Source organism: Meleagris gallopavo, chromosome 3, assembly GCF_000146605.3.
Source record: "Meleagris gallopavo isolate NT-WF06-2002-E0010 breed Aviagen turkey brand Nicholas breeding stock chromosome 3, Turkey_5.1, whole genome shotgun sequence".
Lineage (NCBI taxonomy): Eukaryota > Metazoa > Chordata > Aves > Galliformes > Phasianidae > Meleagris > Meleagris gallopavo.
In genome coordinates, this window is record NC_015013.2 from 80,946,475 (window position 1) to 80,965,034 (window position 18,560).

Genomic DNA, 18,560 nt, shown 5'->3' on the forward strand with positions numbered 1-18,560 from the left:
TGCTTCATGTTGATTTCTTTTCTGATGAATCTGGAACATCTGATTTTATACGAGGCCAGTAACAACAGTACTCTTGAGAGACACATTACTGGGGCAAAGGAGGAAGAAAAAGGGATTGCGTAAACTGTTCCGGAGAAAAATAATAAACATGGAAAGAAAAATTTGCTTAAACTTATAGTAGCTGGGAAAAACTTCCAGCGGACTGGAATTGAGACATTTTGTTGCAGGCTGAAGGCTGTATGCAAAAAAATCACTACTCCACCTCAGGAAAGGGTAGACTGTGGAAAAATGACTAAACCATGGCATGCTTGTTAGTGTGTCCCTGTGAGTCTGGGTGGCTCTAGTGAGATGTGCCTATGACCTACCTGCCCTGCTGTGGTCTTCCTACCATCTGGGAGCAACCATCCCCTGGCTGCCCACAGATCCTGCCTTTCTATAGGACAGGCGATGTCAAATCATAGAGGGATCAAATCATAAGGGTTGTGAAGGACCACTGAGATCATCGAATCCAACCCCAACCCATCCCCACCACGTCCACTAACCATGTTCCTCAGTGCTACATCTCCACATTTCCTGAACACCTCCAGGGTCGGTGACTCCCATCACATCCCTGTGGAGCCTGTTCCAATGCCACATCACTATTTCTGAGAAAAAGTTTTTCATAATATCCAACCTTGCACTCCCCTGGTGCAACTTAACACCATTACTTCTTGCCCTATCACTGGTTGTCTGAGATGACCTGAATAAATAAATTGGATTTAGGAGTAACTGGGCCATTCACACTCACAGTGAGCGAATATCTGAGTTTGTGTCAAGGCGGAGTGCAGGCCCTGACTTCTGGCTTGTTTCGATCTTCTTGCCCATCTTGAGGTCTATTCCAAATTATTGGCTTCAAGGCCAGATTGGATGGGGCCCTGGGCAGCCTGGACTAGTATTAAAAGTGGAATTTGGTGGCCCTGCCTGGGAGCAGAGGGGGTTGGAAATTCATGATCTTTGAGGACCCTTCCAACCTGGGCCATTCTGTGTGTGTGTGTTTCCCAGTATTGTTTTGGATTCAAGTTCAGGCCTGAACCACAACTTGGAGTACATTGTAAACATAGCTGTATTTTTGTAATCTAAATCTACTGGCATTCAACTATGGCTGAGATCATACGTACAGCCAGTGCTGTTACTTGGTGAATAAGCATCAAGGTGCATGTTCTGAGCTATTAAAGCAATAATAAGTCACAGTTTAAATTTACCGCCAGAGCACATGAATACCTGTTCACTGAGCTTTCTGCATGCATGGAGAGATTATTTAGCCTGGAATGAGAAATGCCAAACACATGGCCCACCAATGAGAGCAGGCTGTTTGCTGAAGCAAGCAGAACTTCTCTAGGCTCCTTATGTATTTATTTACTTACTCATTTATCATTTTAAAGGAAATTTTCCATTTAATTTTAAGAGCAGAGGAAAAATGCTTCTCTAATGTTTATCTTTTCAAAGCTCATCAACTTCTGAACATTTAACAAGGCCTAATCAAGCATGACAAGATCCTTCATAGCAGACTGACAGAAGGAACTGCTCATAAAGAGTGGTTATGCAGCAGCTGTTTATCTGCTTGTGTCAAGTATCTGATGTAGAAGAGTGCTGAGCTCAAAGCAATCCTGAGGCTAGATTTTTGTAAAAGTAAAATCCTTTAAATAGAACTAGTTTTTAAATTAATTGTTATTAGTACATTTTCCTTAGTGATAGGGGTCTTCATTAGCCTGCCAGAATTTAAGTCCATAAGTAACTTTTGTCATTGACTAATTTCCTTAAATTCACAACCATAACTGTTCCCTCTATGTGCTTGTATGGCCTAGATAAAGAAGGTGATTTAAACCAGATAGGAACATTCTTTATCATTGAACCATTGTTTATCATAATATGATCATTTCTGTTTTCAAAAAATAAATGCTGCAATGTTATGTCTCAGAATTGTTGAGTAAAATTATTGCTTATCATTTGGCAGAGATATGTTTGGAACGAATTCAGTGTACTCTGGAGCAATCAATAGTTTTCCAACACATTTTGCATTCTTCTCTGTAGATGGAGATAAATTTCTTCTTCATTTGTCACTTCCTGTAGAGCCTTGTGAAATATTACAAATTTCTCTTTGAAGAAAAAAATATATAAATGAGCAGAATGTTAATTGGGATTATACTGCTTTGTTGCCTCTAGCTGGCAGTGAAGGTCATATTTCACACTTAAAGCAATGTTTTTCTTAAGCAAACATGACAACTTAAGAGAACTGAAAAAGGCTGTAACATGAGTCTCCTCAGGCTTCTATCCCATTTTGATATATTTACTTTAATAATTATACACTTTATATTATTTCAGTAAATAAAATAAAAATTCATATGACACTATGTAAAATGAGACAAATTCCAGGCTTAAATAGAGCAGGGTGACAATGACTCTACAGCCAGCTAGCTATTCATGCTAGCTTCTCAGCCGAGGGCTGAACGATGCCTACAAACCCTGTGATCCGAGTCTCAGCAGGATGAGTGGGTGTTGTATGTGGAGGCAGGAAATCCAACAGGATACAGAGGCTTCACCCAAAGATAAATGAAGATTTGGGAGGTGGAGAGGGCAAAGTGATCCTCTGCCATGGCTCCTGGCTTCTCTGCTTTGATTTAACGAGAATGCAGACCTGCCCCTTGGTCATTACAGATGCTGCTGCCCAGCTGATGGGATTTCCTCACAGCAGACACCCAACCACTTTTTCCACACAGTTGTATGTCACAAAGGTCATAGAATTTTCCTCAGATGTTGAGGGAAAACATGCTACAAGTTTCATGCTGACTATAAACTAATGACAGTCCAGTTTAATACCAGTACCTCCAGTCAGCTATCTAAGGACCAGTGCATATCTGCACAGTAAAAATTAAAACCAAGTAATACTCTGCTGCAAAAACAAGGAAGCTTGCTTACAAATGCGGACATCTTTTGTCATACTGACAACTTGAGTGCTTAAGCAGGAATGGCAGGTGTCAGTGGTTTATGTGGAAGTAATATGCAAAACCCTCAAACACAACCTGTTCTCTCTTTTAGAGCAGTAAAGCATGTTTTTGTGAGTTACGTATGACTACATACCTCATCATGCACACTTCATGTATATGGGTTGTTTAGTCCATTGAGTAATGCTGCATTCACATCATTGCACAAAATCAAGAATGAAATTTAGATAGTGTGGTGTGTTATTAGTATTTGCCATGGCTTCTCCCTTGCTGTCTCGCTCTCTCTCTCTCAAGAGGTAATTCCCTGGTACACAAACCCAGCCTCCTGCGTGCACACTTCAGTTTATACACTTAGCAATTAATGTGTTATAAGCTAATTGCATCTATTAGTCCATTAAGAGAAACCACACGCCCTTACTTATGTAAAAGCCAAACCTCTATGACTTGTTTCCCATGGAATCCAGTACAAATTCTAGTGAGCCCTTTCAAGATGGTTTCCGTCTATTTATCTACATAGCCACTTCTACTTAATTTAATCACCAAATGCCTCAGAATAGGCAGGACTTGAAGTCTTTTTCCTCAGTGGAAACAGGACTTCCAATAGGCCATAATTCCTGGTATAGAGCATTCCAAGATATTCTTCTTACCTGTAATACTCCCAAGATTGTTTACAAAAATCAGCACAAGTCCTGTAAGCATAAAAGACAGGACTGAAAGGTCTTCTGACTGGATCCTTAATAACATTTCCTCAAAAGGTTGGTAAATTATTACTTCAAGTAAGAAACTAAAAATTTTGCTTCCAAACTTTGTCTAATTTTGACCTTAGCTTCCCTCAGTATCACTTAGGTAGATTTTCTTGCCCTCTGCTTTTAACTTACCTGAAAGATTACAGACAACAGTTATCTTCCTCTCCTAGTTTACTTCAGTAAGGCCACACTCATGTGTCATTGTCCTTTTTTTTTTTTTCTCACGAGACTGGTGTAAGATCAATACATATACAGATGTTGTAAAGTATCATGTAATAAATTAGCATACAGAGAAGTTAGGCTAGTAAGATTATCACATTGGAAAGATAATCAGAGATAAAAGAAAAGAGCTCATTAGTTTTGTAGACTCACAAGAAACTCCATGAGGAGCAATCTCCAGAGAAAGATCCTTCCTCAGTGGCAGTCAGCCCTTAAATGGGATCTAGGAGAGTGCAGCCAGGCTCCACCCCTTCTGGTCACACATGTGAATTGCCTTCGCCTGTGCTTCCCTGTCTGACTCAGTGCTCGCCTCAGGTGATCAAGCAGAGGTTCAGGCTGTGATTCAACTGTTCCAGTATAAGTGGCTAATCATTTCGATACCAGAACAGCACTGCTTCTTTGAGTCTCTTCGAATTTACAGTTCTTGAATGATGATGGCATGTAGGACATACAGTATTTAGATGGTGTCTTCCAGTATCCCATACAATGACAAGAACAATTTCCCGTCATTTTTGGAAACAACTACTGCAACCTATGAGTGCAGTTGATTTTTGTGTGGTCTCAGAGTATGTACAACTTGTAGTCAGCAGCAGTGCATCCTTCTGTGTATTCCACTGTTTATTATTCTCTGTTGCATCAGTTAAGCTTTATTTTATAGGTTAGTGGTCAACCTCTGGATTTCAACAGACTTCTGGAGGGCAGTGGAGAAAAAAATCACTTTACTCATGTCTTCTTTTAGGGCTGCAACCTGTATATTGCAGAGTTGCCAGATGTAGGAGATTAAAAAAAAAATAAATGCATAAATAGGTATAAAATATAGTAAGGATTTTTTAAAAGAAATTTAGTTAGAACGCCATTTCTATTCGCTATTTTTTTCACTTAGTGCTTTCACAGCTTCTTTCAAAATAAAAATAAAGCCCAGTATGCAGTTATACTAAACGTGAAAAAAAGGAGGCCATTCATTTATAATGTGAAGAGAGAAACAGAATGTGATGATTTTAATACAACATAATGTATACTGAAAGAGTATTGCTTCTGTGGTTATTTTAAGCTGAATCTATTTCTATATTTCTTGGAAGTATATACGAAGTCTTGAATCATAGCCTGAATATAAAAATCTGATTGCTATCAGTGGTACATAGCACTAAGTCTTTTATTACTCTTTTTATCACCTGTCAGGTACTGGCTGTTTATGCTTAATGATGTTCATGATTACACAGCACAGTAATTGGATACCTCATTGGCTGCTATTTAGAGTTTTGTAGAGAGAGGGAAGAAAAATTGCCAGAAATTGAAATACTACAGCAGTATAACTTACTATTAACGATGGAGGCAGAAAATCTTTTGCTTACTTTCAGCAGCACTACTAGGAACTGCTAAAAGGAGTGCAAACAGCTAGTGCCCCTCTGAAGGCAGAACATAGGGCAGCCATTGGTCTGCCCACTGTGCCATTGAGGAGAGCTCCTGTAGGTCTGTGTAGCTCAGAGTGGGAGCAGCCTTGCCTGTAGGGGCTCTGAGAGCAGGGGTCACCCAAAGCAATAAAATCTCTTGGTAGAACTGTTTGTCATTCATTGACAGGGTGGGAGAGGTACCACAGCTGCACCTAAGATGAGACTAACTTCATTTCTACCACAGAGTTCTTGGATTGCTTCTGGCAGATAACAATACTTGCACGGGCTGCAGTACAGATGTGTTCGGTACCGATGGGCTTTGTGGGTGTTTTGGGTCTGCTGTTCCTGGCAGTGGGAGATAGGTGCTGGGAGGACCAAGTTTTTTGTTTGTTTGTTTGTTTTTTGGGGAGGTCTGAAGCTTCCTGGATGCAGTAAAAGAGCACAGCAAGGTCATGTTCATCTTTTCCCCGTGAATAAGTGTAAAAAAGACCTCAGCTTTGGTATATAAGGGATTGTTGCTTTTTGATTCCCCTTGCCCATCAGAATGCAACAGGCTTCCAAGAGAAGGATTACAACCCAGCCATGTATTCTTGCACCCACAGTCCCTTCTGTCCTATTGACTCCAGCAGCATAGCCCTGCAGTCCAGAATCCTGCTCTACATTCTCTGATCTGTTTCTGCAGGTTTCTGAGAGGTAGTGATAGTAGTAATAGTTGTAGCAGGATGACATAGGCTGTTTAACCCAAATTTGCCCTATTTAGCATTTCAAAGGGTACATTCCGTGACACAGATTTCACTGTTCGTTTTTTTTTCTTCCCCACTGACCTCCCATGAATCTTACGTTGTTCCTTCCTTAGACTTCTGTCTGTGAAATATTTTCTTCATTGAGAGTGACTTTTGGCAAAGGTCCATGAGAATTGGTGAGCTTTTGATTACTCACAGAATCATAGGACTATTAAGGTTGGAAAGTGTGCTAAGATCATCTTGTCTAACCATCACCCCACCCCTGCTCTAAACCACATCCCTTATGTGACATCTACCCTTCTATGGAAGACCTCCAGGGATAGTGATTCCACCACCTCTCTGGGCAGCCTGTTTGATACTTGAGCACTCATTCTGAAAAGAAGTTTTTCCTAAAATCCAACCTGAGTTTCCCCTGGTGCAACTTAAGGCCATTACCTCTTGTCCTGTTGCTGTTATCTGGGAGAAGAAGCTGACACCCACTTCACCACAGCCTCCCTTCAGGGAGTTATTGTGTTAACTCACCAAGAGATGTCTATAACAACAGTTGTCCTATGGTTCCTGATCTGAACATCGAAATTGTGGTGATTTCCCTCTCAGTTATGGTAGAAATCTTCAGTTTAGACTTAGAAAGATAGTTTTATCCCCCAGAAAATTAGTCTCCATTTACTTTTAGATGTAGTTAGTCTAAGAATATCCTTGCAATGGAGACAGACTAATAATGTGAATAAAACCTAGTTGGTGAATGTAAGCAAAGATAGCTTGTTCTAAAGTGAAATGTGTACTGGTTCCCTTGGGAATCCACATAGCAGTATCACATGGATCTTGACCTGAATGCATTATTCCCATGCATGCATCCCACCTCATCTGCACAAGACGAAGGGGGTAGCTGATCTCTAAATGTACCTGAGAGGAGGCTGCAGCAAGGTGGGTGTTGGTCTCTTTTTTTCAGAGTTTAGCTTAGACATCAGGAAGAATTTCTTCTCAGAGATGGTGGTGAGGCATTGGAACAGACTGCCTGGGAAGGTGGTGGGTTAACCAGCCCTGGAGGTATTTATGAGATGTATGGATGTGGCCTTATGGAGGTGGTTTAGTGGTGGACTTAGTAGTGTTAGGTGATGGCTGAACTTGATCTTACGGGTGTTTTCCAACCTAAGTGATTCTATGATTCTACGATAAATGCAGTTAGATTTGACCTTCTTATGGAGAGGGAAGTCTGTGAGCTTTTGAGATTTAAGAGCTTCCATTCCAGCTAGGGTGGAGCAGGCAGATTTCCCTTTCCTTGTGACCGAGGCACGTGAAATAACTCACCTACACTTCATGTTTTTCTTTCTTGTTTGTAAAACCCAGTTTCATGCTTTTAAGTGAGGCAGAGGTGTTCAAGGCTAAAGTGTGCAGGCAGTTAGAAGCATTAGTTGTGAAAAGTGAAATGCAAGTGAAACGACTTGGCAGGCAGGGAGATTAGCAGCTTTACAGCTTCACATCGACATGAAGAGAAAGTATCATTAGAACTGTAGCTTTGCCGGATACTGAGTTTCCCTGCTTCCCTAAGAAGAAAGGAGAGGTGATTCTGTTGAACTATCTTCAGGCATGGTTTTATCACAGTGTGAGTAGAAGAGTAAGGGAGTCAGCAGTCCTCTCTACACATTCCTTTACCTTATAGGGTCAAACCAAACAGAAAAGCCTACGTAAGTTTTCCCAAATTTGACATAAATTTTATCTACAAAGCATATTTACATTCATTGTTTAAACAAATCAACAATATTATGATGTGCTGTTTTAAATGAAGACCAGGCACAAGGTCAGATTATTGCACCTTTGAGTTTTAAGAACACAGCTTTGGTTTTGTAAGCAGTCTTCAGTTTTGTGACAGATCGAGACAAAAACACACAGATTGCATTTCCCAGACACACAGTCTGGAATAATCACTCTGGGTCTGAATTTCTGGATTGAATCTGTGGGCTGAAAGAGTGTCTCCAAGAAATGCCATGTTGATTTCATCCTAGACCCTGCACCAAGCCAGCATGGGATCCCCAGAGCTTGTTTTGACCTTTGCCCATGTCAAAGGGCATAATGAGTATTTGGGACATTGCTGTGCACTCTTGGTGACCTTATTACCTTCTCAATTCATAAAAGAGGCAGCCCCAAATGCAGATTATTGTTTCTTTGGAAGCTTTGGGCTTTCCTCCTCTGTGTGCCAAGAGACAGTTTTTATCTGAGATCCCTATCTGGCTCTGTGCTTTGGCTTCTCCTCATGTTGGTTGTATGGCTGTGGGCACAAAAAGCAGAAATAGACACGGTGATAGGAACTGATAAATGGAGATTCTTTGAGGATCCCCTCTCTAACCCTATTTCAGATGGTAGTTTCTTCTCTGCCACAGCTACCAAATTAGAAATATGTTCATCTTATTTCCAGGACAACCCTGTGTTGTAAAGCGTGTTTTAGCTCCTATGAATATCTAGTAACAGAATTAAGTGATTGCAGAGCTGAAGCATAAATAGAAAGAGGAACAGCAGCAAACTGCTGACATTTCAGCTGAAGCTTGGCAAGCCCATCTGGAAATGCTTGTCCCAGCAACACAGATCACATCTGCACAGGACCTTCATGGTTGCCTCTGTGTACAAAGTTTACATCATCACTGACCTACTTCTTTTTTTATGCTGTCAGTGAAAAGGCAGAAGAGTAATGTATAGGGAATTATAATTCTTAAGTATTTCATGTTGTTCTGTATTTTCCCGTGTGTGTATATATACACAGACTTTGCCATATGCTCACTTACTTTGTATGAACAGAGTCTGCAGGTGACCTGTGAGTGCTAACTTCTAATGGGAATTACACTCCTACGTCACTGAAGCTCCTTGTAAAATGCCATTCATGAGTAAGTACCTACACTGCGCTGCAGACAGGTCATATGCTGATGTTGAGAAAGCACCTTCAGAAAAATGTCAAATTTAGTGACTTTTGAGATACAAAACTTCTCTATTTTCAACAGAAAGATTTCAACAGAAATATTTTTAGTTAGGTTTGCTAGGATAAACCTAGGATCTGCTCAGGGACATGATTTAGAGGAGAGTTGTTAGGGTAGTATGGTTAGGTCGTGGTTGGACTTGATGATCTTTAAGGTCTTTTCCAACCTGACTTATTCTATGATTCTATGATTCTATGACAATGTAGGATGTACCAGAGAATGGCAGATGAATCGTTCAGAAAATTACCAAGAAGAGCAGCAGGCTTTTTGTCTTTTCATGCTTAGAAATCAGGAGTGGGTGGTGTTCTGAAAGATATTAGCCAAGTGCAAGCTGCTGACCAGATGGAAGGAGCTGGGTGAAAGGTTTGGATTGTTGGTGACATCGCTGCTGTCTTCAGCCACACTGGCCTTCTGTGGGATTTAAAAGCAAGGTTACATTCATGTACAGTCACTGCCTTTGCAAAATCCCATTTGTTCACAGAGAGATGCAGTAGACTTCAGAAAGCATATTTCTCCTACTGAGAAACAAAATGCAAGTTTCATGTAGCTGTGAGAGCAGTTTCTTCCCAAAGGAGCTCCTGAGTCTTCCTTTCTTAAGCAAAAATTTTAATTTTTCTGTTATCATGACTTTTCAGACAGTTGGTAAAGAAAATGCCTAATGGCTTCTAAACAAATAACACTGTTTCTGGCTAGCTCTGAATACACACTCTGTGAAATGGGAGCTCAGTGCTCTGGGTTAGCCTTTTCCAAGCTACACAGAAAGGAGACACTTTCATTTGGAGCAAGAGTCCCTGCATGTTGTTCATTAGGAACAACTACTGCTTAGACAGGGCCCTGAGAAAACTGTTCTGGCATGCATATATGCAAATACAGGATGTCTTTATTTGTTGCAGGCATGAATATGAACCATCGATATCAATCTGTAAATACTAAAGGGTTGCATGTGCCTATTTCTGTTCACAGTTCTCACATTGAGTTCCATAGGTAGTGTAGACTGTGGTCTCAAGTGAAAATCTGGCATCTTACCTTGAATACCATAGGGAGTTAGGTAGGGATGTTGTACTGGTGTACACCAGATTCTTTTCTGGAGTTAAGCTCCAGACAGTAGTCCAAAGGCTTGTTGAGCCAAGATTTCCCCCATCATTCCCAATTGCTCGCTCCTCCACTTCTGCCTCCTTTCTCCTCAGACTGCTCAGGTTTGGTAAGGGAGTTAATTTTCCTAAGCAGCTCTTGAGAGAAACTTCTAGCAAGAGAAGTATGTCTGATGTCAAGTGATGTCTTTTCCAGCTATAATGTGGATGAGCTGACAAAATGTGATTAACGTTCTGTAGAAAAAATCCTGAGATCTTCTGATGAGAAGCCTCTTTCCAGATGCTAAGGGGTAAAGAATTTACCATTTCACTTGATCCTTGGTCCCAGTGTATGACTGTGTTTTCTGCCACAATTTTTTCTCCTTTTTATCCCTTTTGATTTGGCTCCTGATAAATATGGCTGAATACTGACATATTTATAGAATTCCTTCCTAAACCTTTGATTTATGTGCTGCAGTATTAGCTCAATAACTTAATCTAAGGTTGTTATATTGGTACTGTACACTAGGCACAATTTTAATTTATGGAACTACTTCTCCTCCATAAAGTTTGATTTTTAGCTGATTCATAGAGGTGAGGAAGCCCTAGCAGAGAGAAGGGTGTACACAACCAGGGAGAGTATAAGTTTTTCTTTCTGATCTTTATTAAAAAAAAAAAAAGGAAATAGTCCAATAGGGATACAGTGGCTATAAACTGCAGAATAATTTCCCACTTCCATTTGGAAATTGTGTGTAAATATATACTTTTTGTGCTATCTTGAGGCTTATGTGATCATTTGCTGTTTGGCTTAATGATTTTGTAACCTCTTAGCAAATTTGGAACCACGTTAGCAAGTGAGTGAAAATAATTAAGAGAATGAAATTTCTGTGAGCTATGGGAATATAAGCAGAAAGGTATTGAGGGAGGCACTGTAATGCCCAGAGTAAGGAAGAAGGCTGTAGTGAAATCATGTATCTTATGGCGTGTTAGAGAAGTTAAAATAGATATGAGTCCACCAATTGAAGGAAAGTGTTTGGTCAGAATTTAAGACAGAAATACTCAGTTGTGATGCTCTCGTCTGCTGGCTTGTTTACGGAATACCATAGCCCCCTTGGCACACTCTAGCATAGAGTTTGTGCAAAGAATTTAATAGAACAGGTTTTCCCTTTTGTGTCAGATGAGCCCCGTTCATTCATACTTACAGCAATGACTGAAAGATAGGTCAAGCCATCTACATATGTATTATATTGCTACTTCCATATTATTGTTCTTCTATTGTGTGGCATATGAATTGATGAACATTAAAAAAACCTGAAACATATTTAAAATGGAAAGCTCAGTCAGAAATAATGATAATTGCGCATTCTATAATTAGAGCTGTGTAGGCTTTTCTTTCTAATTATGGCAACAGCTGCTAAAGCACATCTGGAAAATATTCTTTAAGCAAAGATATTTTAGCTCAGAGAATTTCACAATGCATGTGGCGTTTACCAGTACTTCTTTCCAGAATCCGAATCTGATTTATTAGTGTTTTTAATATAAAAGTATTCATTTTTTTAATGCTTGCAAAGTATAGTTTTGAATTTCTATTATTGATTGGACGTTCCAGTACTCAAAGCCGAACACTGCAAAACAAAAACATGGCTATTCTACTATTTTTAGGTAGAAGTCTCGTCTACTGCCATAATAACATTGTCTTTGCCAATTTCAGCCAAGTAATTTCCTTTTATTGAATTTTAAAGAGAAATGTTTGTTTCATGCTGGAATCACAGGGAGAGGACAACTGGTCTCATGGCCGGACTCCTCTGTGCTTCCTTAGACTCAAGTTGACACTCTGCTCTACTTTCCAATTTGGAAACCAGAGATAGTTGTAGTCCCTACAATTATTACAGCATTACTTGGCACTTCTTTGAAGTCAGCAAGAGTATTTGTGTGATAAGACCCTGCGCACTTTGAAATGAGTGACAGCATTTCTCTTCATGGTAGAAGTCCAGGAATTGTGGTTTCCATGTTTTCTTCATAACTGAGGAATATACAAGGCACGCAAAAATGGAATTATTAAATTTATTAACAGAAAATGAAAAGAAACAAGAAAACAGAAAACGTATTTAAACTTTAAAAAATTTATATCCATTAATTTATTGATAAAGATATTACTCATTATGTTTATTTGGAAAAAAAAAAATGGCTGAAATAAAAAGATAGAATCATAAATATTTGAGTTGGAAGAGACCCTGAAATGTCATCTAGTTCAACTCCCCTGCAGGGAGCAGGGACACCTACAGCTCAGTCAGGGTGCTTAGAGCCCTGTCCAGCATGAGCTTGCATTTCTCCAGACCCTGGGCATCCACCAAATCTCTGGGCAACCTGTGCCAGTGTTTCACCACCCTTACTGTTAAAAGTTTCTTCCTTATATCCAGTCTAAATCTCCTCCATTTTAAAAATAAAGATGTAGAACTCTAAAGGCATTACTAATCTAACCAAGGTTTTGCGTTCTGACGCAAGCATCTCAAAAACAGCCAATCTACTTACTTTGAACATGATGATGAGATTTTGCAGATAGATAGCATTTACCAACAGTTTGCAGAGTGAGATATCAGTTTCCCTTAATTATGAGTAGGAGGCAACTTTTTTATGCTAAATAACATTGTGTTGAAACAGCTTTGTGACTGAATTTTAAATCTCAAACGCTGTGCTTGTGCAGCTGGAGGCAAAATGCAGTTACCCAACCAATGAAGCAACTGAAAAAATGAATGGTGTTAAAAAAATCTGTGGCAGTGATACTGAGTGACATGGAACATATTAGTGGTAATGTGGGAAAATTAATTCCAATTTATTGACAGTTTAATTGGCAAACAGGAAGCATTTAATGGGCTTTGTATGCTCTGCTGTTCTTCATTTCCTAGTCATTTCCACTGGACAGAAATACAATGTTCTCAAGTGTGGGCTTTGACATGGTAACAAATGTTTTGTATGGATTGCCTGGCATGGATGGAAGGCTCTGTGATGCTGCACCCAACAACTGCAGAGGATTTCTGTGGAGCAAGGCCTGGGTGCGCCATCTAGGCTTAGCCCTTTTCCCAATCTCACTGGTGGCGGAAGGTCTTTGTACACCCAATTCATGGGTTGATTTTGGACCCACAGGCTCCGACTGCATGAAGAGAAGGTCATCAAAGACCGGAGGCACCACCTCAAGACGTATCCCAACTGCTTTGTTGCCAAAGAGCTGATTGACTGGCTGATTGACCATAAGGAGGCCTCAGACCGAGAGACAGCAATTAAACTTGTCCAGAAGTTATTGGATCACAGCATTATCCATCATGGTAAGTGCAATATCAGCTCTAAGCTAAGCAAGCAGAAATCTACTTTATGTTCTTCACTCAAGTATAAGACAAGTAGGTTCTGATCCCTGCCAGGAAGGGGACACCTGGCTTGAAGGGTGCTGCCCCACAAGGCCCCCTGTGACCCCAGGGACACCGAGAGGCAATTAGGGTGAAGGGTTGTGTTCCCCACGTGGGTACTGGAGGGAAACCCCTGCAGACTGTGCTGTTGCTTCTCTGCCTCCCAAGCTTCCTAAGCTGGATCCTGCCCTCACCAGTGCCTTCATCACCACTGCCTGCCCTTTCCTCCCCTCCCTGCTCCCCCTGCACAGCCCCTTTCTCTCTTTCCAGCTGAAAAACCCATCTGAAAAATAAGCCAGCAAAAAAACCCGTCATCTTTCTCACAGGGATTTGTTCTCCAGCTCTCTTCCTCGCACCAGCTGCACAAACATTTGTGCTGCTACAGCTGCAAGAGTTAGATGTCCGACTGCGTCCTGATTAATTTTCTCCTAAACTTGTTGTGTGTTTGAGACCTGTTCCATTCAGCGCCTTGAATGACAATTTACACTTATGAAAAGGAGGCTACCAAATCAGTGGCAGCATTTAGTTGCCTTTTAGTGCACAAAGAGGCTGGAAAGCACACAAACAAAGAAGATCCAAGTCCTCTATTCCAGGCGCATAGTATTGCCTATTTCAAGAAGACAAAATGTACCATTTGTTTCTTTTTAAATAGAAAATAGAGCAACTGCTAGCAGATGACTGTTGTATTTGTGCAGGGGTCACTGTCTGTGCAGGAATACTGCTGCTATCAGCGGTGCATTAACAACACCTTAATTAAAGGAAGAAATGCACATACTGAACGTGTGCCACTTCTATAGCTTCTGCTCAGCTATTAAATTAAAATTCCGGGTTGTTATGGAAACTGGGATTCACGATAGATAGTTAAAGAATAAAGTAATTACAGGGTATTCAAATCTGACTACTTAATCCTCTATTGAGAAAATGTCAGTGAAGAGTCGCATGGATGCCTGAGTGGCTTAATTTAATTGAGCGATAGATATCTTACTGCTGAGTGCTTGTTTAAAACTTTAACAGCCTTCAAATGTTCTTTGCTTTAGAATCCAATTGCACACTCTAGCTTTGATATAAATTATGTATATGTGTGTGCGTGTGTGTAACACACGTAAAGGAGGTGCCTGTTGAAAATAATCATCCATTACTCTCAAAGTTAATAAAATGGTTGGTGAAGTGAGTGAGGGCTCAGTCAGGTAGGTTTAATCAGTTCTCCAGGATGCTCAGAGCATCCTTTCCGTACCAATGCCAAATGGAAGCAGTGCCAGCCACTGCTCCTGTGCCTGCAGTGCAGCAGGCAAGCCCAAGCCAGTAAGCTGACAGCTCTTAGCAGCACCTTGCCTGGGCAGCCTTCCCTTGATGCATGTCCTTGCTTCTGGCATTTGTAGGAACCCATTGACATCTGCTTTCTTGTAAATCCTTACTTACTATTTCTCAGTGTGTTCCTATTGTACTTTCCATTTGCTAGCTGGCTTGACAACGCAATAGAGATGATTTTAAGAGGGCAGAAGGCTTTGGTTCTAACTGATCCTGCAGTGAATCTCAGCTTTCCTGCCACATGGTTTAACTAATACAAGTAACATTAAGCAGTTTGCCAATCTTTAAATTATTGGCTGATCTACAGTGGTATCTTTTAAACAGTTTACATCAAAAGTTTTTCCAGTTATCTAGCAGATGGATGCTTTGTTGCTATTGGTGTCCACACTAATACTCATGAAAGTGATGAACATGAATCCCTTATAGCTTAAAATTTTGTTTTTTTTTCTGAAAGCCTTCTTCAGTCTTTCATCATTTATTAGAACTTAAGGTTCTAATTTATTTAGGTTGTACAACCTAATGTATTAGGCTGCATCCTAAGCACAGGGAGCTGGGATCCAATCATGCTTGCTTTGAAGTTCACCAGTGAACCTGTTAAATGGATTCTCAACCCTTTAACATCCCTATGAAGATTTTTTTTTATTTTATGTTTCAGTTTGTGATGAGCATAAAGAATTCAAGGATGCCAAACTATTCTACCGCTTCAGAAAAGACGATGGGACATTTCCACTGGATAATGAGGTGAAGGTGTTCATGAGAGGACAAAGACTGTATGAAAAGTACGTTGCATTCAGTATCCTTCAGGTGTCAGTAACAGTGCTTCAGGGGGCAAATGGTGTTTGTTCATCTGATTTTCATGGAATAGAATCATAGAATTTTGAATATCATGCAGCAGTGGGGCTGTGCAATCCCATGGCTTTATTTTGTAACCCTTCTTTCTTTCTTTCCCATATCCCTTTCGGTTTTCTACCATGTTCACTTAAGGCATTTTGTTTATAATGAAATGACATTTTTTAATGTTCTCATAAAATGCCGTAGGAAATCACAATGTAAATTTAAGTCCTTGCACTATATTTTATAAAAATAGTCACAAATGACTGGCTCTGTAAAACTGTAATCACAAACCCCACAACTTTAGTACATCAAAATGTAATGAACAAGTGGCTGAATATCTGTTTAGACTTCACTGGGAGGAATGATTTTATAGTAAGTGAAATTAAACTTCACTGTTCCAGCCTGCAAAGCTTCTGCATCAGAGAGATTACACTAAAAACAGTTGCCTGAAAAAATAAGCCAAGAACATCTAATTAAGATTTGAAATTAATGATTGTTCTGGGATACTGAATATCTCAATGGATTACTTCTGTCAGATAACCAGGCAGCTGAACTATACTTCCCAGTCTATAATAAATGAGTAAGCAGAAGGCTGATACCACAGCTATGAGCCCCCACTGCACAGCCCCGTATTGCTAGTGTGTCCCAGGGTTTTCAAACCAATGCCTACCCCTTCTAGTTTCCCTGCACAAGAAGGCAGGTGCAGAACAGGGGAAGGCTGCCAAGAGCCAAGAGCTCAGAGCTGCCAGAGGATTGGGTGTGTTGTTGGAAGTGCCTTCCAAACGCTTGGCCAGCTCTGCAGCTTTCTGAAACTGGGGGCTGGGTATCTTTATTGGAGCTCTAAACGTGGCACCAAGATAACGCCAGGTTTAAAAGCTGATGATAAATGGTGTTATCAGGTTAGAAGGCTCTAAGTGGCAATCTGGTCAAAGAGCAATTAATCTGAAATATATATTAAAAAAAGCAATTGTAAATGTTGCTCCTTTTGTTGTATCTGCCATGCAGATTTTCCATAATTGTGACTATTAATGTGAAAACAAATCAGGCAAAACACAAGAAAATACACTGCTGGGAAAGATTACTCATTGGATACACAGAATCATCAGTTGAAACGCCCTTCTTCAAAATCTCCTGTGCTCAACGTAGCACAGCATTTGCTCCTGCAGACTGCAACACTCTGCCCCCAGGCACTGCCCCTGCTGTGGAAAGTTGATTGGTGTGTCTAGACTGCAACCTTGTTTTCAGTTTTAGGTTTTTGTGAGCAAAATAGTTTTTTCTTGGTGAGGCTGCTAACATGCCTTGCATGAAACCAGCCAAAGCAGGAAAAATTGTTCTGCCAGAGTTTCTACTTCCAACCCCATTTCTCTGTGTGAGCAACCATCCCCAAACCAGCACAGAGTGTCCAGCTTGCCCTACATCACACCTGCAGAACAATGTTTATAATGGTGTTCATCTTGGAAAAGGAGCTAGTGCCAAAAGCAGCACCTATCTAAGTATAACTCATCCTCATGAGGTAGTTGCTCCTAAGCAACATATCTAAAAGGTTTTAAAACTTTTAAAACCCATCCCCAGTGCTTGACATAGTGTAGATTAAAAAACACATGGCACTTCAGAACCAGTTTGTGACAGTCAAAACTAGTAAAAATTTACCATGGATCATTGGAAATTTTTGTTCTATTCATGGGAGATAAGGCTGCATATCTGGGCTGTTTGGGCTTCACCTTAGCTTATGTAGCAAAGCCTGTTGGGCATTACACTGATTTAATTATATCCTTTTCCATGCACACCTATTAGAAACACGTTTTCAGTTTCATGGATCCATTTTAAACTCAAAATCTGATGCTGAAAGTCAAACTAGTACGGAAAGAGTTTTGCAGTGAAGTATAGGCAATACATCTTTTCTTATATTGTTAGGAAAGAAAATACTAATGTAGCATAATTAAAACAGTAGTTAAAAGGGAAAAACAGGAGAAAGTGTTTATGCACAGATGTGAAATCACTTACCAGCATATTCAACTTATTTATCAAAATACCCATAGGTCTAATTTCAAGAGAAATGTGACAAAGGAAATCTGTCTGCATAAAACATACTTTAGGAGTGTGTCTCAGTCTTTCAGTTATTGCTGCCTTCATTAGGCTTTGCTCATCTAAGATAGGCATTGTAATACTGTTTCCTACACTTCCCTGCCCATCACATCAGGGCTGGAGTACTGTTACATTCAGAAGCCAGCATTTGTGCTTGCCAAAAATTGCAGATGTTACTCAACATCATTCATGCAGATTTTTACCCTAAATGAGTAATCTAAACAAAAATATTTAACAGGAGCAGCAGACTCTGTTACATGGATAGAGGAGCAGATGGCAGGTTCCTAGCATTCAGATAGCAGTGAAGATGCCCTCTCCTCTCCCTGGGACATGGGACACCAGGTCTGTCCCCCAGACAAGGAGCAACCTTTCCCTGTACCCCTTTTGTGTGACCATAGAAGTCCTTGTATTTTGTACTCTCCTCTTCTGTGGCATCACCTCCTTCACCTATTGTGAATGTCTTCCATGGTTGTACTTGTGTAATTAAAAGGTTTAAAATCAGTCTCTGACTCCATCTTCCCCTCATTTCCACTGAAAACCATAGATAGCTCAGATTCCCTGCACATAAATGCAAACTTTGGTAATCCTTTCTGTGAACTTGCTTTGAGCTTTAAGTTTGTAACTGGAGATGAAACATACTGGGTTTCCTATTGCTTTAAGCTTTCCTAAAATTCCCTGAAGAGTTTATTAGGTCCATTGACAATATCAGTTTTCATATTCTGGAGGACTGACCAGAGATTGAATATATAACATGTCTCCTGATTGGCAAAATCCTGCACGTCTTAATTAAATCCAACACAGACTTTTCATAGGTGT

The 18,560-nt window shown here is 40.2% G+C and overlaps 1 protein-coding gene across 1 annotated transcript in view; it reads left to right on the top strand.

Moving 5' to 3' along the window:
* DEPTOR (DEP domain containing MTOR interacting protein) overlaps nt 1-18,560 on the top strand; it is a 73,879-nt gene that overhangs the window by 14,930 nt on the left and 40,389 nt on the right. The window contains exons 2-3 of the mRNA XM_031552974.1: nt 13,261-13,439; nt 15,481-15,604. Coding sequence (XP_031408834.1) covers nt 13,261-13,439; nt 15,481-15,604 — 303 coding nt within the window. The remainder of the gene's footprint in view (nt 1-13,260; nt 13,440-15,480; nt 15,605-18,560) is intronic.